This window comes from Drosophila gunungcola, chromosome 3R (genome assembly GCF_025200985.1).
Source record: "Drosophila gunungcola strain Sukarami chromosome 3R, Dgunungcola_SK_2, whole genome shotgun sequence".
NCBI lineage: Eukaryota > Metazoa > Arthropoda > Insecta > Diptera > Drosophilidae > Drosophila > Drosophila gunungcola.
Window position 1 is genome coordinate 1,703,250 of NC_069139.1, and position 16,260 is coordinate 1,719,509.

A 16,260-nucleotide genomic window follows, 5' to 3' on the forward strand; every position below is an offset into this window, starting at 1 on the left:
GACCTGGACATGGACCTGTACCAATCTCAGTCTCGATTCGGGGATGATAAATTGTTGCTCTCGACGAGCTGACATATTTTTCGGGGTCTTAAGCACGCAGTGAAAACAAAAGCTCCCCGAAATGTTGGCCTTGAGACGGTCAAAGGAAGCTGGCTGAAACTATACACAAAGGGGAAAGTTTTCGGGCCGGGGCGGCATTAATAATGCACAGGGGCGGCTCTAGGGTCTTTGGCGTGACCACAGCCTCCCAGTCCGTTGCAGGCAAAATGCCTTGATTTATTCCTTTATAATATTCCCCACTCCCCAAAGCCAACGATTCTTAAAGTGTCCTGCGAGCCGACATAAATTGAGGCAAAGCCCGTTCGCCATTGCAGTCGACATATTTCGGTCCTTTTGGCCTGACTCGAATTTTGGCTCGCTGCCAAAAGCTCGCCACTGACATCGCTTGTAATTTCTGTCGCTTTTGCGAGTTTATTAAAAATATAAAAATGCAATGAAATAAAAAGCGCGGAATGTGGCCATCAATAACACGGACAGACTATATCGGAGCTGTTTCTGCTGACTCTACAACTATATAGTTGGTGTACAATTTGTAGTTTGGTTTGTGTGCTTTCAATTCAAAGTGTAGTTATATTTGTTCTTTGCTGAAATTGACATGTTTGGGGTGTGTTTCAATTATGTCAGCACACTGCCATGGAATATTAATTTGAAAATAATCCTTTCATGCCAAGTGTATGTATGCGGGCTTTTTAAAATGCAATAACCTTTTAGTTTGTCATTTCGGTGTGACATTTAGCAACCGTATACCCATCTGCTGCCAGGACGGAAATGTCGGAGGATAACCGAAAACCGCAGACCAAAAACCACCAATGTTTTCCCGGCTGTCAGCGTAAAGCGTTTTTTAAACAAGGGCCGAAAATTGCAATAAATTCGGCTTACCAAACTCCGCGAATCGAACATCCCAACCGGACATAAATTCAGCCGAAAATACGTATATCTGAAACAAAAAGATGGAAGTAACTGTGACAGCAGCAGGAAAAATATGTTTGCCGCTTTGAAAATTGGTCGGGAAAAAATAAGAGTGTGTGGTAAATTTACTAAAAATTAAGACTAATTGGAATTCCTTGTTCCCGACAAGGATACCCCCTCTTTTGTCACATTTTTTTGAGGCTCTGCGGCTGGCAAACGTGTTTAGGCCAATGTCAACTACTTACACCAAACCAGACCCAAAAACCTACACTGTCAACAATGGAACAAATCTAAATATTTAAGTTGCAATTTAAATAATTTTCTATTTATTTTTTATTAATTACGGTTTTTAGTTGCTTTAAATATTTATAAATATTTTTTAATACTTCATTTGACTATTTGGGGAATAGATTTTTTTGAACCCAATAAAGGCGTCAACATCTGCCATTTGTGTTTGCAGAGCCGGGCTATCCAGTCAGCGGGGGTCCCGTGCAGGAGTGTCGTCACAAAAACACACTTTTTTGGCTTCCTTTGGGTTTCGTGGATGTGGCTCTGATTATAAATTTTATTTATACAGGCGTGGAGCATCGGGAATTCGCGTTTACGGTCCGTATAACGAAATTGTCTACAAATTGCGGGGGGCCAAGCATCGAGTTACTTATGCAAAGGACAACAGCAAATTGTGTGTGCGTTAACTGGGTTTATAGTTACTGTTGGCAGCTCAGTGGCTGGTTTTTAGTAGGGCAGTGTGACAGGATTGCTGGGGGACGTCTCTCGTTTGGGAAATGTGTTTGGGGAATGAAATATCCTTAATGCAGAGGTGATGAAATAGAGACAAATTAAGTTTCTCTGGAAGCTACTTAAGACTACTAAGAATATATCAAGAGGAGGGTTAAGTATTTAAGCTTTTCAATAGTTTCACTTAAGTCTTTTTGAGCTAATTTTTTTTTATTAACATTATTTATTTGGTAAATAAACAGTACTCACAATTCTTCGCATAGACATTAATAAATACTCTTTAATTTAATGCAAATAGTTTTCTTATAGCTAGGAATGTTGCGACTACTTTCCTTCCAGCGCGGCAATAAAGTTGCAAACTTTACCGAGCAGTGTGCCATTCTCGACAATTGCCTGATTCTTTTGCAGGTCATACAGACTGTGCACATCCCGCTGCTCGAAAGCGGAATCTATGGCTTCGTTAAACAATCTATAAACAGATTTAAAGAGGAATTCAATAAGATACATTGATGTGCCCTAAACGATTACTCACTTTGCCCGCATATACCATAGCCCCTTGCGGTTGTCGCGACATCTTGGTATGTATTTTCTCGCCTCGCTGGCGTTGTCCTGTTGTAAGCACACCTCGACAAAAGGATCGTAGCCAATAGGGCTCTTTTTGCTTTTGGCCAGCTTCTCCAGTTCCTCCCACTTGTGTTGTCCGGAGAGGGTGATGACTCGCAACCACCAGAAACGCCGCTCGGGCACCTTGAAATCGTTCCTGATCCGCTCCGCCTCCTTCAACTCGCCGATCTGAAGCAATTCCAGGATGGTGTCGTGTATTGACAATCCATTTAAGCTGTTGACATTGTACTTGGTGCTAAGTGTCTTCTGAAGCTTTAGTAATCGACTGGTGTCCGCACACAGCTCCGCCTCCAAAGTGCAGCGCCCCTGGGCGTATGCGTTTCCAATCATCGAGAGATTAGACTCGAGACCTTCGGTTTCAATGGCGTTCTCGAAATGATACTCGGCAATGGACTTTTGATCGTCCTCGGTGTTGTAAATGCCATAGAGACCTGCCCGATTGGATTCTCGCATGATCTTCTTGTACATGTTTAGCGCTAGCGGATGATCCCTGATGGTCATCTGGAAATGTACAACAGAGGATTACAAAGAGAAACTTTAAGACTTAAGCTCTTCTCACATGTAAATTAGACAGCATCATGTGCATCTTCATCTCCAAGAGAACTTGGGTAATCAATTCTGTATCTCCCGACTGCGTGGCACTTCCCACCGCTCGATCAAACTTACGCATTTTCAGCAAAAGTGGTACATGTAGCGAGGCACGTGGCTCCAGTTCCAACAGTTTAATGGCTAGATCATCCCGTCCTGCCTGATGCGCCTTTGCCGCAATGTTGCAAAAGGAAATGCCCTCGACAGAGGGATTCTTGAATTTTTCTGTAATCTTACGCGCCACTTCTGTGTCATCTAGAAATCATTTATTAAATTAAACAAAAAGTAATGAAGACAAAAGTAATGCCAAACTTACTGGGATCATTGATAACTTTGTGGTAGGCCCAATGCTCCAAGATCCAGGACTCGGGCAAGTTAAGGTGCTTGGCCACTTGGATTGCAATGGCATAGTGCTTGCGGAAAACCAAACGACTAAGTATCACCTCGGGATTAAGATGTGAGAACCTGAAATGATGCCAAATAATTCCATGACTTCCAAAGAAGTGTTGTTGAACCGACTTACTGTTTGAAGGTAAGCGGCATGGCAATCCTCTCGTGACGCAGTGTGTTAAGTACCCTCAGTATTCGCATGATACGCATGTATTCGTCGGGATTGTGGCCACGTATAAAGCCTTTGCCAAAATTTGCCGTCTTCAATAATGTGGTATAATAAGCAAGGATATATAAATGTGGGATTTATTTGATGACTCACCCTAAGCAGACTCTTCTGGGTCTCGGGGCAAAACTCAAAGGACGCCGCCTCAATGCATTCGGTGACAGCCAACTCGATCTTTTCGCGACACATGCTGAGATACTCGTCCGATTTGTAGGATTTCTCCTCAAACTTTTTCTGCGCCTCGAATAGATAGCTAGCTGGCTCCTGGCTGTTCACCGCAAAGATATTCTCCACACACTTGGGCAGGCGCTGAATTATCTCATGCGAATTCTGCGTGATGATGCGCACGCCATCCATCTCAGCCACCAGAAACATGACAGGATCATAGGGGAAATCGCTGCGATCTGCGTTGCGATTTACTATCAAAAGATAGGATGGATAGGAGATGACCACTGCATCCGCCTCGCTGTTGTCTGCATTCATGATCCACTCCATTTGAAGGGGCATATCCTTGCGGCCTGTATCAAACTCACAATACTTCTGTCGCATGTCCACGCTGCCCAACCATAGAAGCCCAGTGTTGGTATACAGGGCCAAGTGCTGGTGGTTGTACGACACAGAGATCTTTATGATTCGGTCGTGCGGTTTCTCAAAAAGGTTGGCGGTAATGGTGCCCACCGTTTCACCGGGAAACAGCTTGATGACCTCTCGATCTCTTCCTAAAAGACAGTAGCTATTGCGTCCCTCGGTTACAATCTCCCAGCAGTTGCAGTTCTGGCTAGAGTCTGTAAGGGAATAGCATTAGGTTGGGTTGACATTTAACTTGGTGAGGCATCTTAATTACTAGGAATATCAGGTAGCTTCCTTTCAGTCTTGCTGCTGTTCTGTTTGAGAAATATCCGGCCGGAAGTGGTCATTACAGCCACTCCGGTGCCAGCGGACGATTGAAACACCTTGGCCTCCACAATTTTGGTGACACTGGCCTCGTCGCCGATGCTATAGGACTCCTTTTCCCGGCCAAACATGTCGTACACGAAGACAGTGGCATTCTCCTGAACGCAGATAAGCTCCTCCGTGTCCGACCAGCCCATGGCAATTAGTTTGCCATGGTTCCACTATGGGGGAAATAATGTTTTTAGCAGACAATTTTGGCTGTCACAAAAAAACTCACCAATAGATGACCAGTTTCAGTTCCCGCGGTATCGAAGATTCGTATCATAGGTCTGGCATTTCCCTTGACCGGCACCAATTTGGTGGGATCTCGAGTGGTGGCCAGTGGTCCTCCATAGGGAGCCGCCTCCACTACCATATACTCCAAGTCCAAATCCAGTGGCCAATCGGGCGTAGCCAGTTCCACTTTTCTGCAAATTGGGATTAGTGGGCGTGGCCTTTAGTTGGGCTTTATTAACACCCACCTGTAGTAGTCCGGTCGTACCTTGAACCACTCGCCTGTATTGTACATAATAGGCATGGTTTCTGCGTTTTTAGTTCCTTAATTAAGCTTATAAACCATAAAACAATACGCTTGCATTTTCAACGCCTACAATTTGCAACTCAACAGCTGATTTGGTAGGGCTGTCTCTTCTAAGCAGTGTTGCCAGCATAAATGTAGCTTTTGGATAAAAAAAAGATACACTATAACTACTATTATGTATGTTAAGATGCTTATATTCAGGAATAAGAGCTGAAAATTAATGAGTGGCATATAAATGAGAAACAATCAGATGAAAGTGCTGCTTATTTGTACAAATATAACAGTCAAGACATGGTAAAATGCACTGCACAACAAAATTTGCAAAATGATATAGTTCTGGCCTGAAAAAGGCTAAGCTGGCAACACTGCTCTTAAGAAGAAGAACCAAGTATCGATAGTGTTATCGATTAATTCTTATAAGCGCCTCGTTTCGCATGTGAAGGGCCCAATTTCACTAGCCAGTATTAAATTATCAGTTAGCTCACGGATTTTAGACTGAATCCAACCTTACCAAATGGCGGACACGAAGGATACGATTGTGGAGGGCGTTGAGGCACTTACGCTAAATGGAAAGCCGGACGCAGAGCCCGTGGAAACGGGCACGGATGCCCAGGCTCAGGAGGGAGCACCCACCGCTGGGGAAGAAGATGTTGTGGATCCGTGGAATGTGGCCAGCAGCAGTGACACAGGCGTCGACTACGATAAGCTGATAAGTAAGCAGGCCAGCTCACCAAAACAACATAATCTACCTAATTAAACAAATAACTGAATCTCCAAATGCTTGACACGTTGCAGAACGCTTTGGCTCCAGCAAAATCGATGAGGAGCTAATCGCACGCTTTGAGAAAATCACGGGGAAGCCCGCCCACCACTTCATAAAGCGGGGCATGTTTTTCTCACATCGGGATCTGCACACGATTCTCACGCTGCGGGAACAGGGCAAACCCTTCTACTTATACACCGGTCGTGGTCCCAGCTCTGGATCCCTGCACGTCGGCCATTTGGTGCCCTTTATTATGACCAAGTGGCTGCAGGAGACCTTCGATGTGCCGCTGGTCATCCAGCTGACCGACGATGAGAAGACCTTGTGGAAGGACCTTAAGGTGGAGGATGCCATCAAGCTGGCGCGCGAAAATGCCAAGGATATTGTGGCCATGGGCTTTGATGTCAACAAGACGTTCATTTTCAACAACCTGGATTTTGTGGGGTACGATTACTCTGTTTTCATATGCATTCTTACATAGTTATTGCTTAAATATGCTTACTTGCCCCGTTAAATCCTATTCTTCACAAACCATCTTTGTTACATACAATGTCATGCCATTTACCAGAACATAATTTAATATGTTTTCCATTTTACCTTCATGCTAATGCAAAAACGATCTGTTAAATCATTTTCTTTACAACTTTCCTTTGTTATTTGTTATTTTATTTAGTTTTTACTTAGATATACATCTACCACCTGTTAAATACTATTCTTAACAAACCCTTATTGTTACAGTAAATGTCCTGCCATGTACCAGAACATCATTCGCATTCAGAAGTGCGTTACCTTTAACCAGGTGAAGGGAATCTTTGGATTTGGTGACTCGGACATCATTGGCAAGATCGGTTTTCCGGCCGCCCAAGCTGCTCCCGCCATCTCTAGCACTTTTCCCTTCCTCTTCGGCAATAAGAAGGTGCACTGCCTGATCCCATGCGCCATCGATCAGGATCCCTACTTCCGGATGACCCGCGATGTGGCCCCCCGTCTGGGTTTCCCCAAGTGCGCGCTAATGCACTCGACCTTCTTCCCGGCGTTGCAGGGTGCGAAAACGAAGATGTCGGCTAGCGATCAGAATTCGGCTGTTTATCTTACGGACACGCCCAAACAAATTAAGAACAAGATCAACAAGTACGCCTTCTCCGGTGGACGCGTCACCGTGGAGGAGCATCGAAAGCTGGGCGGCGTGCCAGAAGTTGATGTCTCCTACCAGCTGCTTAAGTTCTTCCTGGAGGATGACGCCAAGTTGGAGGAGGTGCGAGTGGCTTACAGCAAGGGTGAGATGCTGACGGGCGAGATTAAAAAGCTGGCCGTGGAGGTAAGTTTTAGTTTATTGCGATATTGTCTCAGGATAAAATCTGTCTATATTTTAAAAGCCGCCAGAAGAATTCTATTAAACTATAAAAACATTTATAGGCTTTTAAGTTTTGTAGTTATTAGTTTGTTTTATTTACTATTTACGTACCATAAATATCTACTACAAAGGATACTGAGCCTTAAATGATGTTTAAATAGTTTTTCAAAAGTACACCTTACAAATCTTATTGTAACCCCTACATTTAAATGGACATTTTCTATGTCAGACCCTCACACCCATTGTAACCCATACATTTAAATGGACCTTTCCTATTTCAGACCCTCACTCCCATTGTGGAACAGCACCAGGCAGCCCGGAAGTTGATAACAGACGAAGTACTGGACAAGTTCTTTGAACTGCGACCCCTGAGTTTTGGCAGTTAGAACTGCTAGGGAGTTAGGAGGACTGGCATTTGCTTCACATCGATTCTTACTACAGTTTAAACGACATTAGCCTAAATCGAACTAAGCGAGCTTAATTTAGCACCGAACCGACTAGGGCACTCCTTTGTAAATAGCTATAATGAATTGATCTATGCCTGGGCTCAGAGCCCCAGTGGCGACCACTTAATGCATCGTTGTACTCGCTATTTATTTTATTTTTTACACACACCACGTGTTTATTTTTATAAAGCAGAAAAAAATAAACGGCTTCAATTTGCAATTGTGACCCACATTTGGGGGAGTTGTAAAAAAGGTCTGTGAATTTTCCTGGGAACCCGAAACCCACAGCTACAAAGCCACTCTCCAGGTTTTCGCTACGGAGAACTATGCGCATATTCATTTCCGATTCCCGGCAAGACTCCCTCTCTGGTGAACCAACTAACAAAATAACTGTCGGCTTCGCAAAAATGTAAGTAATTTTCCATTTTGAGTTGCATGTGCTGTTTGCTGGTAACCAGAGATCTTGCACATGAGTTGGATTACAGGGGCAAAACTTACAGTGGGTGCATTATAGTTGAAACCCGTAGTTTAATAAACTAGAGGTTTTCGGAGGTATAAATTAATCAAATTTCTAAGAAAGATCACTCACTGTGGTTCATTTTGTAAAGCAAAATATTTAAGAAACAATGCGGGTAAAAGTAATGATGGTTTTAGGTGTATTTGGTTTTTAGCTTGACTAAATGGAATTAAATTACCTCAATCAATGAATTTACTAGTGAAACTCTTAAAATACATTTTTCTCTATATATAAATGGAAAATAAGTAATGTCTACAAAAGGAAAGGATCACACTGTTCATTAAGGGATTAGTCGAAATAGTAATTAATTACAAAATTAGAATTGAGCGAACCTTTAAGCGCTGCTCGACTGAAAATTGAGCCTAGGTGTTATTTTTTTACCTCCATATAGAGGTGTATTCATAACTGGGGATATATATGTATTTTTTTTAATTAAGTCAAAACACTTGTGTTTACATGCGTCGAAAATACACGCTTTATGTGCTGCGCGTCAAGTGTGGGTGTTTGTATATAGCGATCAAAAAGAAAAACTCAAACTGAAGTTGTGGCGACGATCATCGATCCCAGAGAAATGGGACTTCAAAAGTCAGACGCAACTCCAGCCTGCCACACGCGCCTCGAGATCGCCAAGCGTCGATGGATCGATCGCACAATAGCGAAGAAATTAAGCCGCTTTGTTTGTATACCTATTATTGCATTACGTACTATACCTGTGACAAAAGGATCCTCGAAGACAAGTTGGTCCCCTAATAGATCACTTGTTGACACACGTACAGAGAGGTGGCCCTTTAAACTAGATGAGATGTGGCTCTCATCAACCCCGGATGAGTAGTCACGTCTTGGAATCGAAACGGATCGATGTGGTGAGCCATTCATCACGATTGGCAGTCTCTAATGCACTAAAAATACGAAAAGTCCAGGTAAACCAGCGCTGCAGTCATTCGAAAAGCGGCTTAGGCGATGACGGATCAACTGCTGAGCTCCGCGGGCAGTGCTCCGGGGGATCCCCCAGCGGTTTTGGTGCCCGTGTCCGCCTCTACAGGCGGACCATATCTGAGCGGTGGATCTGAGAACGAGGCGGAGTCCACGGAACAGCCCGTCCTCCTTGAACTGGGTGCTCCGCAGGCAGTTAGTCTGAATTATACGCTAACACCCGATGGCGGAGGCTTACTGGCCTATGCTCCAGTGCATCAGCACACCAACTACTCACCCACCAACTTTGCCTACGAAAAAGAGCCACATAACCTGGCTCTATTGCCACCACCACCCACATATAGTGTGATTCCTCAGCCGGTGTCGATGTGGCATGCCGGATCTCCAGCGGGTCATGGTGCCTTGGAGGGCAGTAAACACAGTGATCTGGTGGTCCCGCCGCCCATGTACATGAGCTATGGGGGCGGCAGCATAGCCAGTAGCACGGAGCTGGATATATCCAAGGAACACAATCCCGCCTGGCGGGAGAAAGCCTTGCAAATGGAAAAGGACTACAGGCGAACGGCCTGCGATCGGGAGAGAACCAGGATGCGGGACATGAACCGAGCCTTCGATTTACTGCGCTCCAAGCTGCCCATTTCCAAGCCGAATGGGAAAAAGTACTCCAAAATCGAGAGCTTAAGGTGAGGGTAAACTTGTTCTCCTACTTCCAAGGAATAACTTAATCCTAATCCCTTACCATTACAGGATTGCCATCAATTACATAAATCACCTGCAGGCCATGTTGCGGGACAGTTCGGTGGCCCAAAATGGCAGTGGATGCTGTGCCTGGAGTGGCGGTAGTAGTTCTCCCTATGACAATGCCAACGATCATTGGGGAGCGTAGCTTCAAAAATATTATAGTTTCTAAGTTCAGTCAAACTTGGCGATTGTGAACTTCAAAAATATCTACTATTGAGTAAATAATTCCAATTAAAGGACCACCGAACTTAGGGATTTAAAAAGAACATATAGTGGTGCTACAGAAATCTTTGGATTTTTGTATTAAATTTTAAAGGTGTCTAAAACTATGCAATATACAATATATTTGTTAATTTAATTGAATTGCGTACTTTTGGACACCTTTATACATTTTTTTAAAACCCTAGGGATTTCGATGGCACCACCCAAATATTTTTTTTTAGTCCCGAGCAAGTCTTATTTTTTTAACATATCCATGCCAAGTTTTATGTGCAGCTTGCCAAAAAAATCACTGGCGGTAGTCACACTAAATTACTATGTTATATATAAGTAACATCGTTAAAATCCCAATTTTGAAAATTAGTTTTGAACTTACTATTTTCGAAAAACTGTTGCTTTAATTTCTTATAAGTCCAACATGTTAAATTTTTTATAATTATAATAATAAAACAAAAAATGAAGAATACACACTCTTGCACACCACTTTTTCCCCCCAAATAAATATTAAAACTTTGTCTTTTTAGGCTATATATATTTAACGTTACTTTTAACACTTCACATTTTGATAATTTACATATGATGAATCGTTTGAAAAACTGACTGACTTGGCGAGTATGTTGTGCATATTCGTGTACATATATATAAACCTAAAAAGTACAACAAAACAGGAAAATATAACAAATTACTATGGAATTGTTGTTGCTCTGCCGCAACTGCATCGAAAACTGATAAGTTTGTTAATACTTATGTATAGATAATAAAACCAACTACTGCGACAGCTGTTAGCACACACACACATACACACAGTTTATCCGCTGTTGGATTGAAGTAGAAGTTGGCCAATTTGCAACTCAAATAGGGGACGAACTAACAAAGCGTAACGCAAGCTCCTCTCGCTTCTCAGCTCCACTGTCGCTTAGTTATCCTTCTTGATGCGGGTGGAGGTCATGCGGTAGATGATGGAGTCTCTGCCGGGATCCATGGCAGCGATGGCATAGCAGATGGCCAGCAGCGACAGTCCGAAGACGACCATGAACCAAAGGATGATGTTGAAGATCACCGGGTAGTCGTTGTCGTAGTAGACGGCCAGGTTGAAGGGATTGGTAGTGGAGGGAGGCAGGACATCACGCTTGGCGCGCGACACAGCCACATCCTTCTCCGTGGTCTGGACAAAAAGAACCGAGTCGCTGGACTTCTGGGAGGCAGACAGCAGACGGCCAATAGCGGCGGACAGCAGCTTGTTGGCCTCGTCCACGGCAACGGACTTCTCGCCATGAGCCTTGGCCACTCCATCGACGGACACGCGCAGCAGCAGGACATTGGAGGGCTTGGCCATCTCGGCCAGATGATCGGCAGCACCGTTGATGAATCCAACCTCCTGCAGGAACTGCTTGTCGGCGGAGTGCAGAGAAGGATTCAGGTGCTTGGTGGGCTTGGCAGCCGGGGCCTCGAAGTCACCGAAGCAGGACTTCCAGGCTTGAACCTGAAAAACATATTTCATTTATTAATTATATTCTTTTAGAGATTTAAGGGTTACTTTATCAGAAAGCACAAACTAACTAGCTACTATATACTCTTCGGATTAATTTGGGTTTTTCAGCGATCTACCCATTTCTTTTTCAGTTCTGTTTATAAATATTTTAATAAAAAATGCTGAAGAATTTGCTAATTGAGTTTAATTAGTTACCTTACTTTTTTTTAAGTGGTTATTTAAACTGATTATATGATTCATAATATAGTTGCTATTGTGAATCATAGGGACAGACAAAAACAATTAATTTAAGTCGGATCATATTCGAGGGACTGTATTTTTTAGATGTCAAAGGAATGATTTGGGTTTTCTAGTGAGGTACCCATTTTTAAAGTTATTTTGATTTAGTTAGCTTATGTTAAATTGATTTGCTAATTGATTTTGATTAGTTGCTTAACTTTCTTTTGAGTTTTTGCTTCAATTATTTATGCAATGACTAGGGGGTTTACTTAAGAGCTCTGATAAAAATAAGTATTTTAAGAGAGAGCTTATAAGTAAACCTTTTTTTATTTCTTGTGTCTCTTGTGACACTGACTTTTCTGCACATGTGATTTACAACTTTATGACTTTAATTATTACTTTAATTGACTTCGATGTAATTTTAAAATTCTCATAAAGATTAATGCAATTGATAATAACTCCTTGTTTTGATCATGTGATTTATAAAGCTGCTTTTGATGAAAAATTTCAGAACTACGCCCTAAGTGTAACTATAAAGATTTAGGATTATTCCTAATTTTTTCATAAATGTTCTGATCATGAGATTTTAAAAATTTTTGCTTTTGTGAGTCTAGATATGTCAAATTGATGTTGATGAAATAATTGCTGAACTTCTCTTTTCTTGGGAATTATTTCTGAATATCTTCTCCAGGAATATATTTTTGAGGATCTCCCTTCTTGAGCTACATTTCTAAAGATCTCTGATATAGTTTTTCTTCGTTAAGGAATATTTCTGAAGATCTCTGATATAGTTATCCCTTCTTGAGGTATACATACACCATCGTCGAACTGCTCGAAGTTGATGTCGCAGACGGGCTCATTGGCGGCCTCCAGCTCGGCGGCCAGGGCATTCAGGGAGGCATCCGTTCCGGTTCCAGTGAGTTCATAGGACTTGACGTTGCCGGCGGTGGTCACGTGTCCAATGCCCTGGATATGGACCAGGATGACGCCCTTGGCCAGGTTGAAGGGATCGTTGATGGTCAGGCCGTTCCAGTTGGAGTCGCCCACAACGGCGTTGCCCAGAGAAGCGTAGAGTACATCGCCGACGTAGTGGCTCTCCAGTGCATCGTTGCCCTTGAAGCTGATCGCCTTGGGTCGATTTAGCACCGTGAATTCGCCAGCTGCATGGGCTGTTGGATAGAGATCTCATAAGTATCATTTACAAACTATTATCATATCCGTGGTCCAAGATTTTCTGCGCATGCATGTGGGGAACACTTCAGAAGTCCCGAGTTTTGGGGTGTCACCACCGCCAGACGAAAATCGATGGTATATCCACTCTTTATCAGCCTTCCACTTGCAGCTTTTGTAAATTTATCCCTTATTAATCGTAGCTCTACTTACTGGCTGCAATAAACAGCGAGAGAATCACGCAAATCCGCAACATTTTCAGTTTTCCGCTGGACTTTTAATCATATGACGAACGACTGCAAAGAAAAACCTTTTCTCCTCCCCGAATTCTCCCCTGGCTATCATGTGATGAGCAGGGTTGATGCGGAAAGTTATCGAATGGCTGATAGCCAGGGCTGCCAAGGAGCTGAAACTATCGATTGCAACGGTATTTATTAAAATCGTTTTTGTTTTTAAATTTAATTTACATTACTTATGGATTATAATAATTAAAGATTTATTTTGGTTTTTAAAATTACAATAAAATGTATCCGAATAAGTCTATAAGTTTGTGAATTAAATTGTTTTTTAAATATTTGTGCAAAGAAAAGTTACAACCTTACAGAAACCTTTTTTAATGTAAGTCGAAAAACTTGTTTACAATTTTTTATTTCAAATGGATCTTTTAGAATCTATACAGCTTAAAATGTGTTCAGTTTTGAAAGGGTCAATATGCCTACATTTACAATCAAGTATTGGAATTAAAGTTAATTTTAATTTAGTTTAATTTTTTTAGGCGCGTAGAGCGTCGATTTCCAATCGCAGCTTTTGAATCCTCAGCAAAGTCAGTGTGCGCTCCAATTTAAGATTCTCCGTTTCCGTTTTCAGGAACTTGGTCTTGCACTGAAATTGTTTGATCTCGGCTCGCGTTTTGTCCGCCTTCAAAGCGGCTAAATTATTTCTTGGCCTGGCTTCGACGATAGTAGTCGTTCCATTGGCCGAGTCATCCGCATTGTGCTGCAATATGTAATGCTGTTTCATAAGCATTAATAGTAGCATGGAAAAAATATAAAATATTCACCTCTTTGCTTTCGTCCAAGTAGTCCACGTATTCGCGGTTTTGCACCTCGACGTTGGAGATCTCAAATTCCATATGTTGCTCTTCCGTTTGTTGATTCTTGGAGCAGTTCGTTTTGCGAATTTCGGTTTTGATTTTGGGCTTGGCTTTGACGGTGTCCACCTCATCAGCCTCATCCAGAATTTGTTGAATCTGGTGAGGTGATTATGTGTAATTTAATTGCTTAAAACCTTTTATGGGGTGCTTTGCTGATTACCTTAACTATGATCTCCTTGCCTTCGGTAGCGTTGTCCAAACCGCCGTCTTCGTCTTCGCTCGATATTTTCTGGATCTAAAATATATATAATAATTTTTGGAAAGTTATCAAACACTTATATATATATGTATAACTATGAATATATTAGATTTATATATAAGCTACATTGGAGAAAAGACAAAGTTTCTTGTAGATTTCGGAACAACTTTATAACAACCATTCTTATAGATCATAGTATATAATGTATCTTTTAGTTCCCATCACACCAGCACTGATTGTGGGTACTCCAAAACCTTATAGAGAGTATTACCTTGATCCGTGGACCAACTTCATCCTGATCTTTCTCCACATCGGTGCGGAATATTACCGGACATCTACTTCGTCTAGTGTCGCACGTTTGCCTACAAATTACAAATTAATTTGGGATTACTTGACGTATGTAAACATAGTGTGAAATGTAGGTATGTAGTGTAGTGTTACCTGTGTAACGATAGGCGCGAAAGCGCTGTATTTTGGAGCACCCTGTCGCAGAAATGGCAGGTCGCCGAATATTTACCATTATCAAAGTTCGCGGTAAACCCGTGGGTTCTATAAAAATCCTCTGATTTCTTTCGTGGCATTTTATAAAGAAAAAATTGTGGTAAAACCCAATGTACTATACGCGAGTGCAAATAAAATGGCTTCTCTACAGCTGGACGTAAAATCCACGCTAGCATCAGATAAACATGTATCGATATACGTACATCGATAGAAAGTTATTTTTAAAACAAATCAGTTGGTGTTTGTTTTTTTATTCAAAATAAATAATGTTTAAATTAACCATCGTACATTGTTACCTGATATTTTAAAATTGTTAAATGAAAATTTAATTTATTCGGAACATAAAGTGCCATTAAATATTCAAACAAAATTATCATAAAACAATCCCTTAAAACCCTGAATTTTTGTAGTAATTTTTTAAAAACACCTTTTGAAATGTGTATCTAAAATATAAATATAATGTTTTTTTATTGACTTTATTATTAATTCAGTAATTATTTTTAATTTATTTAAAGAGCCAAAGTAATCCCCTTAGAATGTGCATTTTTGTTAAGGAAAATTATTGTTACTTTAATTGGTATTTATATTCCAATCTACACCAAAATATTTATTCGCTAAACTCCTACATTTACTCACTTTAAAGGACATATAGTTATCAAGTAATAACTATTCAAATAATAGCGACCATCGATAACAACAGAGCCTTGCCTATCGATATGTTGCTTGATTTTACAGCAGCCAACACTTTCACGTAATTAAACACAAGGCGAATGTAAAAGAAATGTCGGTGGTAAAAAAAGGCAAGCGAGTTGGCGGCGTTTCGAAGGATGCTACATGGAAAAAGCTAGGGTTCCTGCCGGCTTTTAAAGAGGGCAAGGATGGGGAGGCCAAGAAGTACAGGGCATTGTGCATCCATTGCCGAAAGTGTCAATCAAATACCAGTATAGACAGATTGATCATTCATAGGTTGGTTCCCGCTCTTTTCCGAAGTACAGTCTGTAAAGAAAAGTGATTTATTTGTAGGAAATCCTGTACAAAGTTCCGTGAGGATCTCACCGAGGAGCTGGGCACGAAGACGGAAGAGGGGGGTGCTCCGGCGGAATCCACGCCATCCACGGAGCCGGAACCCAGCACTGCGGCCTCGGAAACAACAGCAGTAACTACCTCCAATATTGAGTTCTCCACAAGCAATCTATTAGATAAACTACTGGAAGACGATGAGAGCAGTGGACGCAATCCGGAGTCCACCTTGGTGAGCTACCTAACCGACCTGGATCAACTGGTGGCCCCGCCGCCATCCGATGCCAATCGATTGCAAAAGGATCTCATCAAGGCTGAAACGGAGTATCTGGAGGCCAAATCCGAGTACTTTACCAAAATGAACGAAATTGCCGAACTGAAACGCACCATGACCATGTTGGAGGCGAAAAAGACCCAGCTGGAGATCGTTAAGCTGAGAGACGAGTGCGAGTAGCCTTAGTTTTTAACCTAAAAAAGTTCAAATTGATTTTAAAAAATATATAAATTTGTATAGCTAGCAAAGT

At 41.9% G+C, this 16,260-nt stretch overlaps 6 protein-coding genes across 9 annotated transcripts; 3 read left to right on the forward strand and 3 right to left on the reverse strand.

Moving 5' to 3' along the window:
• Positions 1 to 1,936: 1,936 nt before the first annotated feature.
• LOC128266450 (vacuolar protein sorting-associated protein 16 homolog) lies at positions 1,937 to 5,116 on the reverse strand. Its single transcript, XM_053002988.1, has 9 exons — positions 4,951 to 5,116; positions 4,707 to 4,896; positions 4,380 to 4,650; positions 3,632 to 4,320; positions 3,443 to 3,570; positions 3,236 to 3,384; positions 2,891 to 3,174; positions 2,240 to 2,832; positions 1,937 to 2,176 (listed from the first exon to the last, which is right to left on the reverse strand). The coding sequence occupies exons 1-9, from the start codon at positions 5,004 to 5,006 to the stop codon at positions 2,032 to 2,034; spliced, it is 2,505 nt and encodes an 834-aa protein (XP_052858948.1). The 5' UTR covers positions 5,007 to 5,116; the 3' UTR covers positions 1,937 to 2,031.
• Positions 5,117 to 5,413: 297 nt separating this feature from the next.
• LOC128266464 (tryptophan--tRNA ligase, cytoplasmic) lies at positions 5,414 to 7,792 on the forward strand. The gene is made up of 4 exons (XM_053003008.1): positions 5,414 to 5,722; positions 5,805 to 6,216; positions 6,511 to 7,090; positions 7,408 to 7,792. Exons 1-4 carry the CDS (start codon positions 5,524 to 5,526, stop codon positions 7,510 to 7,512), a joined length of 1,296 nt encoding a protein of 431 aa, XP_052858968.1. The 5' UTR covers positions 5,414 to 5,523; the 3' UTR covers positions 7,513 to 7,792.
• Positions 7,793 to 8,622: 830 nt separating this feature from the next.
• On the forward strand, positions 8,623 to 10,429 carry LOC128266476 (uncharacterized). 3 transcript variants are annotated; one of them, XM_053003026.1, is made up of 3 exons: positions 8,623 to 8,952; positions 9,005 to 9,705; positions 9,770 to 10,429. In XM_053003026.1, the coding sequence occupies exons 2-3, from the start codon at positions 9,050 to 9,052 to the stop codon at positions 9,906 to 9,908; spliced, it is 795 nt and encodes a 264-aa protein (XP_052858986.1). In that variant the 5' UTR covers positions 8,623 to 8,952; positions 9,005 to 9,049; the 3' UTR covers positions 9,909 to 10,429. The 3 variants fall into 3 exon arrangements, with proteins under 3 accessions (XP_052858986.1, XP_052858987.1, XP_052858985.1); XM_053003027.1 differs by having other exon boundaries at positions 9,010 to 9,705; XM_053003025.1 differs by having other exon boundaries at positions 8,623 to 9,705; positions 9,770 to 10,428.
• A 64-nt stretch (positions 10,430 to 10,493) lies between these two features.
• LOC128266472 (ATPase H(+)-transporting accessory protein 2) lies at positions 10,494 to 13,237 on the reverse strand. Its single transcript, XM_053003019.1, has 3 exons — positions 13,077 to 13,237; positions 12,510 to 12,862; positions 10,494 to 11,465 (listed from the first exon to the last, which is right to left on the reverse strand). Exons 1-3 carry the CDS (start codon positions 13,117 to 13,119, stop codon positions 10,899 to 10,901), a joined length of 963 nt encoding a protein of 320 aa, XP_052858979.1. The 5' UTR covers positions 13,120 to 13,237; the 3' UTR covers positions 10,494 to 10,898.
• Positions 13,238 to 13,494: 257 nt separating this feature from the next.
• LOC128266475 (uncharacterized) lies at positions 13,495 to 14,893 on the reverse strand. Of its 2 annotated transcripts, none has more exons than XM_053003024.1 (5): positions 14,657 to 14,893; positions 14,487 to 14,577; positions 14,177 to 14,251; positions 13,924 to 14,112; positions 13,495 to 13,859 (listed from the first exon to the last, which is right to left on the reverse strand). In XM_053003024.1, exons 1-5 carry the CDS (start codon positions 14,890 to 14,892, stop codon positions 13,635 to 13,637), a joined length of 816 nt encoding a protein of 271 aa, XP_052858984.1. In that variant the 5' UTR covers position 14,893; the 3' UTR covers positions 13,495 to 13,634. The 2 variants fall into 2 exon arrangements, with proteins under 2 accessions (XP_052858984.1, XP_052858983.1); XM_053003023.1 differs by having other exon boundaries at positions 13,495 to 13,874; positions 14,657 to 14,890.
• Positions 14,894 to 15,392: 499 nt separating this feature from the next.
• LOC128266478 (uncharacterized) lies at positions 15,393 to 16,258 on the forward strand. The gene is made up of 2 exons (XM_053003029.1): positions 15,393 to 15,682; positions 15,740 to 16,258. Exons 1-2 carry the CDS (start codon positions 15,498 to 15,500, stop codon positions 16,188 to 16,190), a joined length of 636 nt encoding a protein of 211 aa, XP_052858989.1. The 5' UTR covers positions 15,393 to 15,497; the 3' UTR covers positions 16,191 to 16,258.
• The last annotated feature ends 2 nt before the right edge of the window (positions 16,259 to 16,260 follow it).

Excerpts from the sequence above, each read along its gene's own strand:
- LOC128266450 (XM_053002988.1), bottom strand. The coding sequence starts at position 5,006 with ATGCCTATTATGTACAATACAGGCGAGTGGTTCAAGGTACGACCGGAC. Across the intron at positions 3,385-3,442 it reads ATGCCGCTTACCTTCAAACA|GTTCTCACATCTTAATCCCG; the intron begins GTAAGTCGGTTC and ends GCATCATTTCAG. Across the intron at positions 2,177-2,239 it reads CTATGGTATATGCGGGCAAA|ATTGTTTAACGAAGCCATAG; the intron begins GTGAGTAATCGT and ends ATCTGTTTATAG.
- LOC128266464 (XM_053003008.1), top strand. The coding sequence starts at position 5,524 with ATGGCGGACACGAAGGATACGATTGTGGAGGGCGTTGAGGCACTTACG. Across the intron at positions 6,217-6,510 it reads AACAACCTGGATTTTGTGGG|TAAATGTCCTGCCATGTACC; the intron begins GTACGATTACTC and ends TTATTGTTACAG. Across the intron at positions 7,091-7,407 it reads TTAAAAAGCTGGCCGTGGAG|ACCCTCACTCCCATTGTGGA; the intron begins GTAAGTTTTAGT and ends TTCCTATTTCAG.
- LOC128266476 (XM_053003026.1), top strand. The coding sequence starts at position 9,050 with ATGACGGATCAACTGCTGAGCTCCGCGGGCAGTGCTCCGGGGGATCCC. Across the intron at positions 9,706-9,769 it reads TCCAAAATCGAGAGCTTAAG|GATTGCCATCAATTACATAA; the intron begins GTGAGGGTAAAC and ends TTACCATTACAG.
- LOC128266472 (XM_053003019.1), bottom strand. The coding sequence starts at position 13,119 with ATGTTGCGGATTTGCGTGATTCTCTCGCTGTTTATTGCAGCCA. Across the intron at positions 12,863-13,076 it reads CTCGCTGTTTATTGCAGCCA|CCCATGCAGCTGGCGAATTC; the intron begins GTAAGTAGAGCT and ends TCTATCCAACAG. Across the intron at positions 11,466-12,509 it reads TCGAGCAGTTCGACGATGGT|GTTCAAGCCTGGAAGTCCTG; the intron begins GTATGTATACCT and ends TATGTTTTTCAG.
- LOC128266475 (XM_053003024.1), bottom strand. The coding sequence starts at position 14,892 with ATGCTAGCGTGGATTTTACGTCCAGCTGTAGAGAAGCCATTTTATTTG. Across the intron at positions 14,578-14,656 it reads TCGCGCCTATCGTTACACAG|GCAAACGTGCGACACTAGAC; the intron begins GTAACACTACAC and ends TGTAATTTGTAG. Across the intron at positions 14,252-14,486 it reads AAGTTGGTCCACGGATCAAG|ATCCAGAAAATATCGAGCGA; the intron begins GTAATACTCTCT and ends TATATATTTTAG.
- LOC128266478 (XM_053003029.1), top strand. The coding sequence starts at position 15,498 with ATGTCGGTGGTAAAAAAAGGCAAGCGAGTTGGCGGCGTTTCGAAGGAT. Across the intron at positions 15,683-15,739 it reads GACAGATTGATCATTCATAG|GAAATCCTGTACAAAGTTCC; the intron begins GTTGGTTCCCGC and ends ATTTATTTGTAG.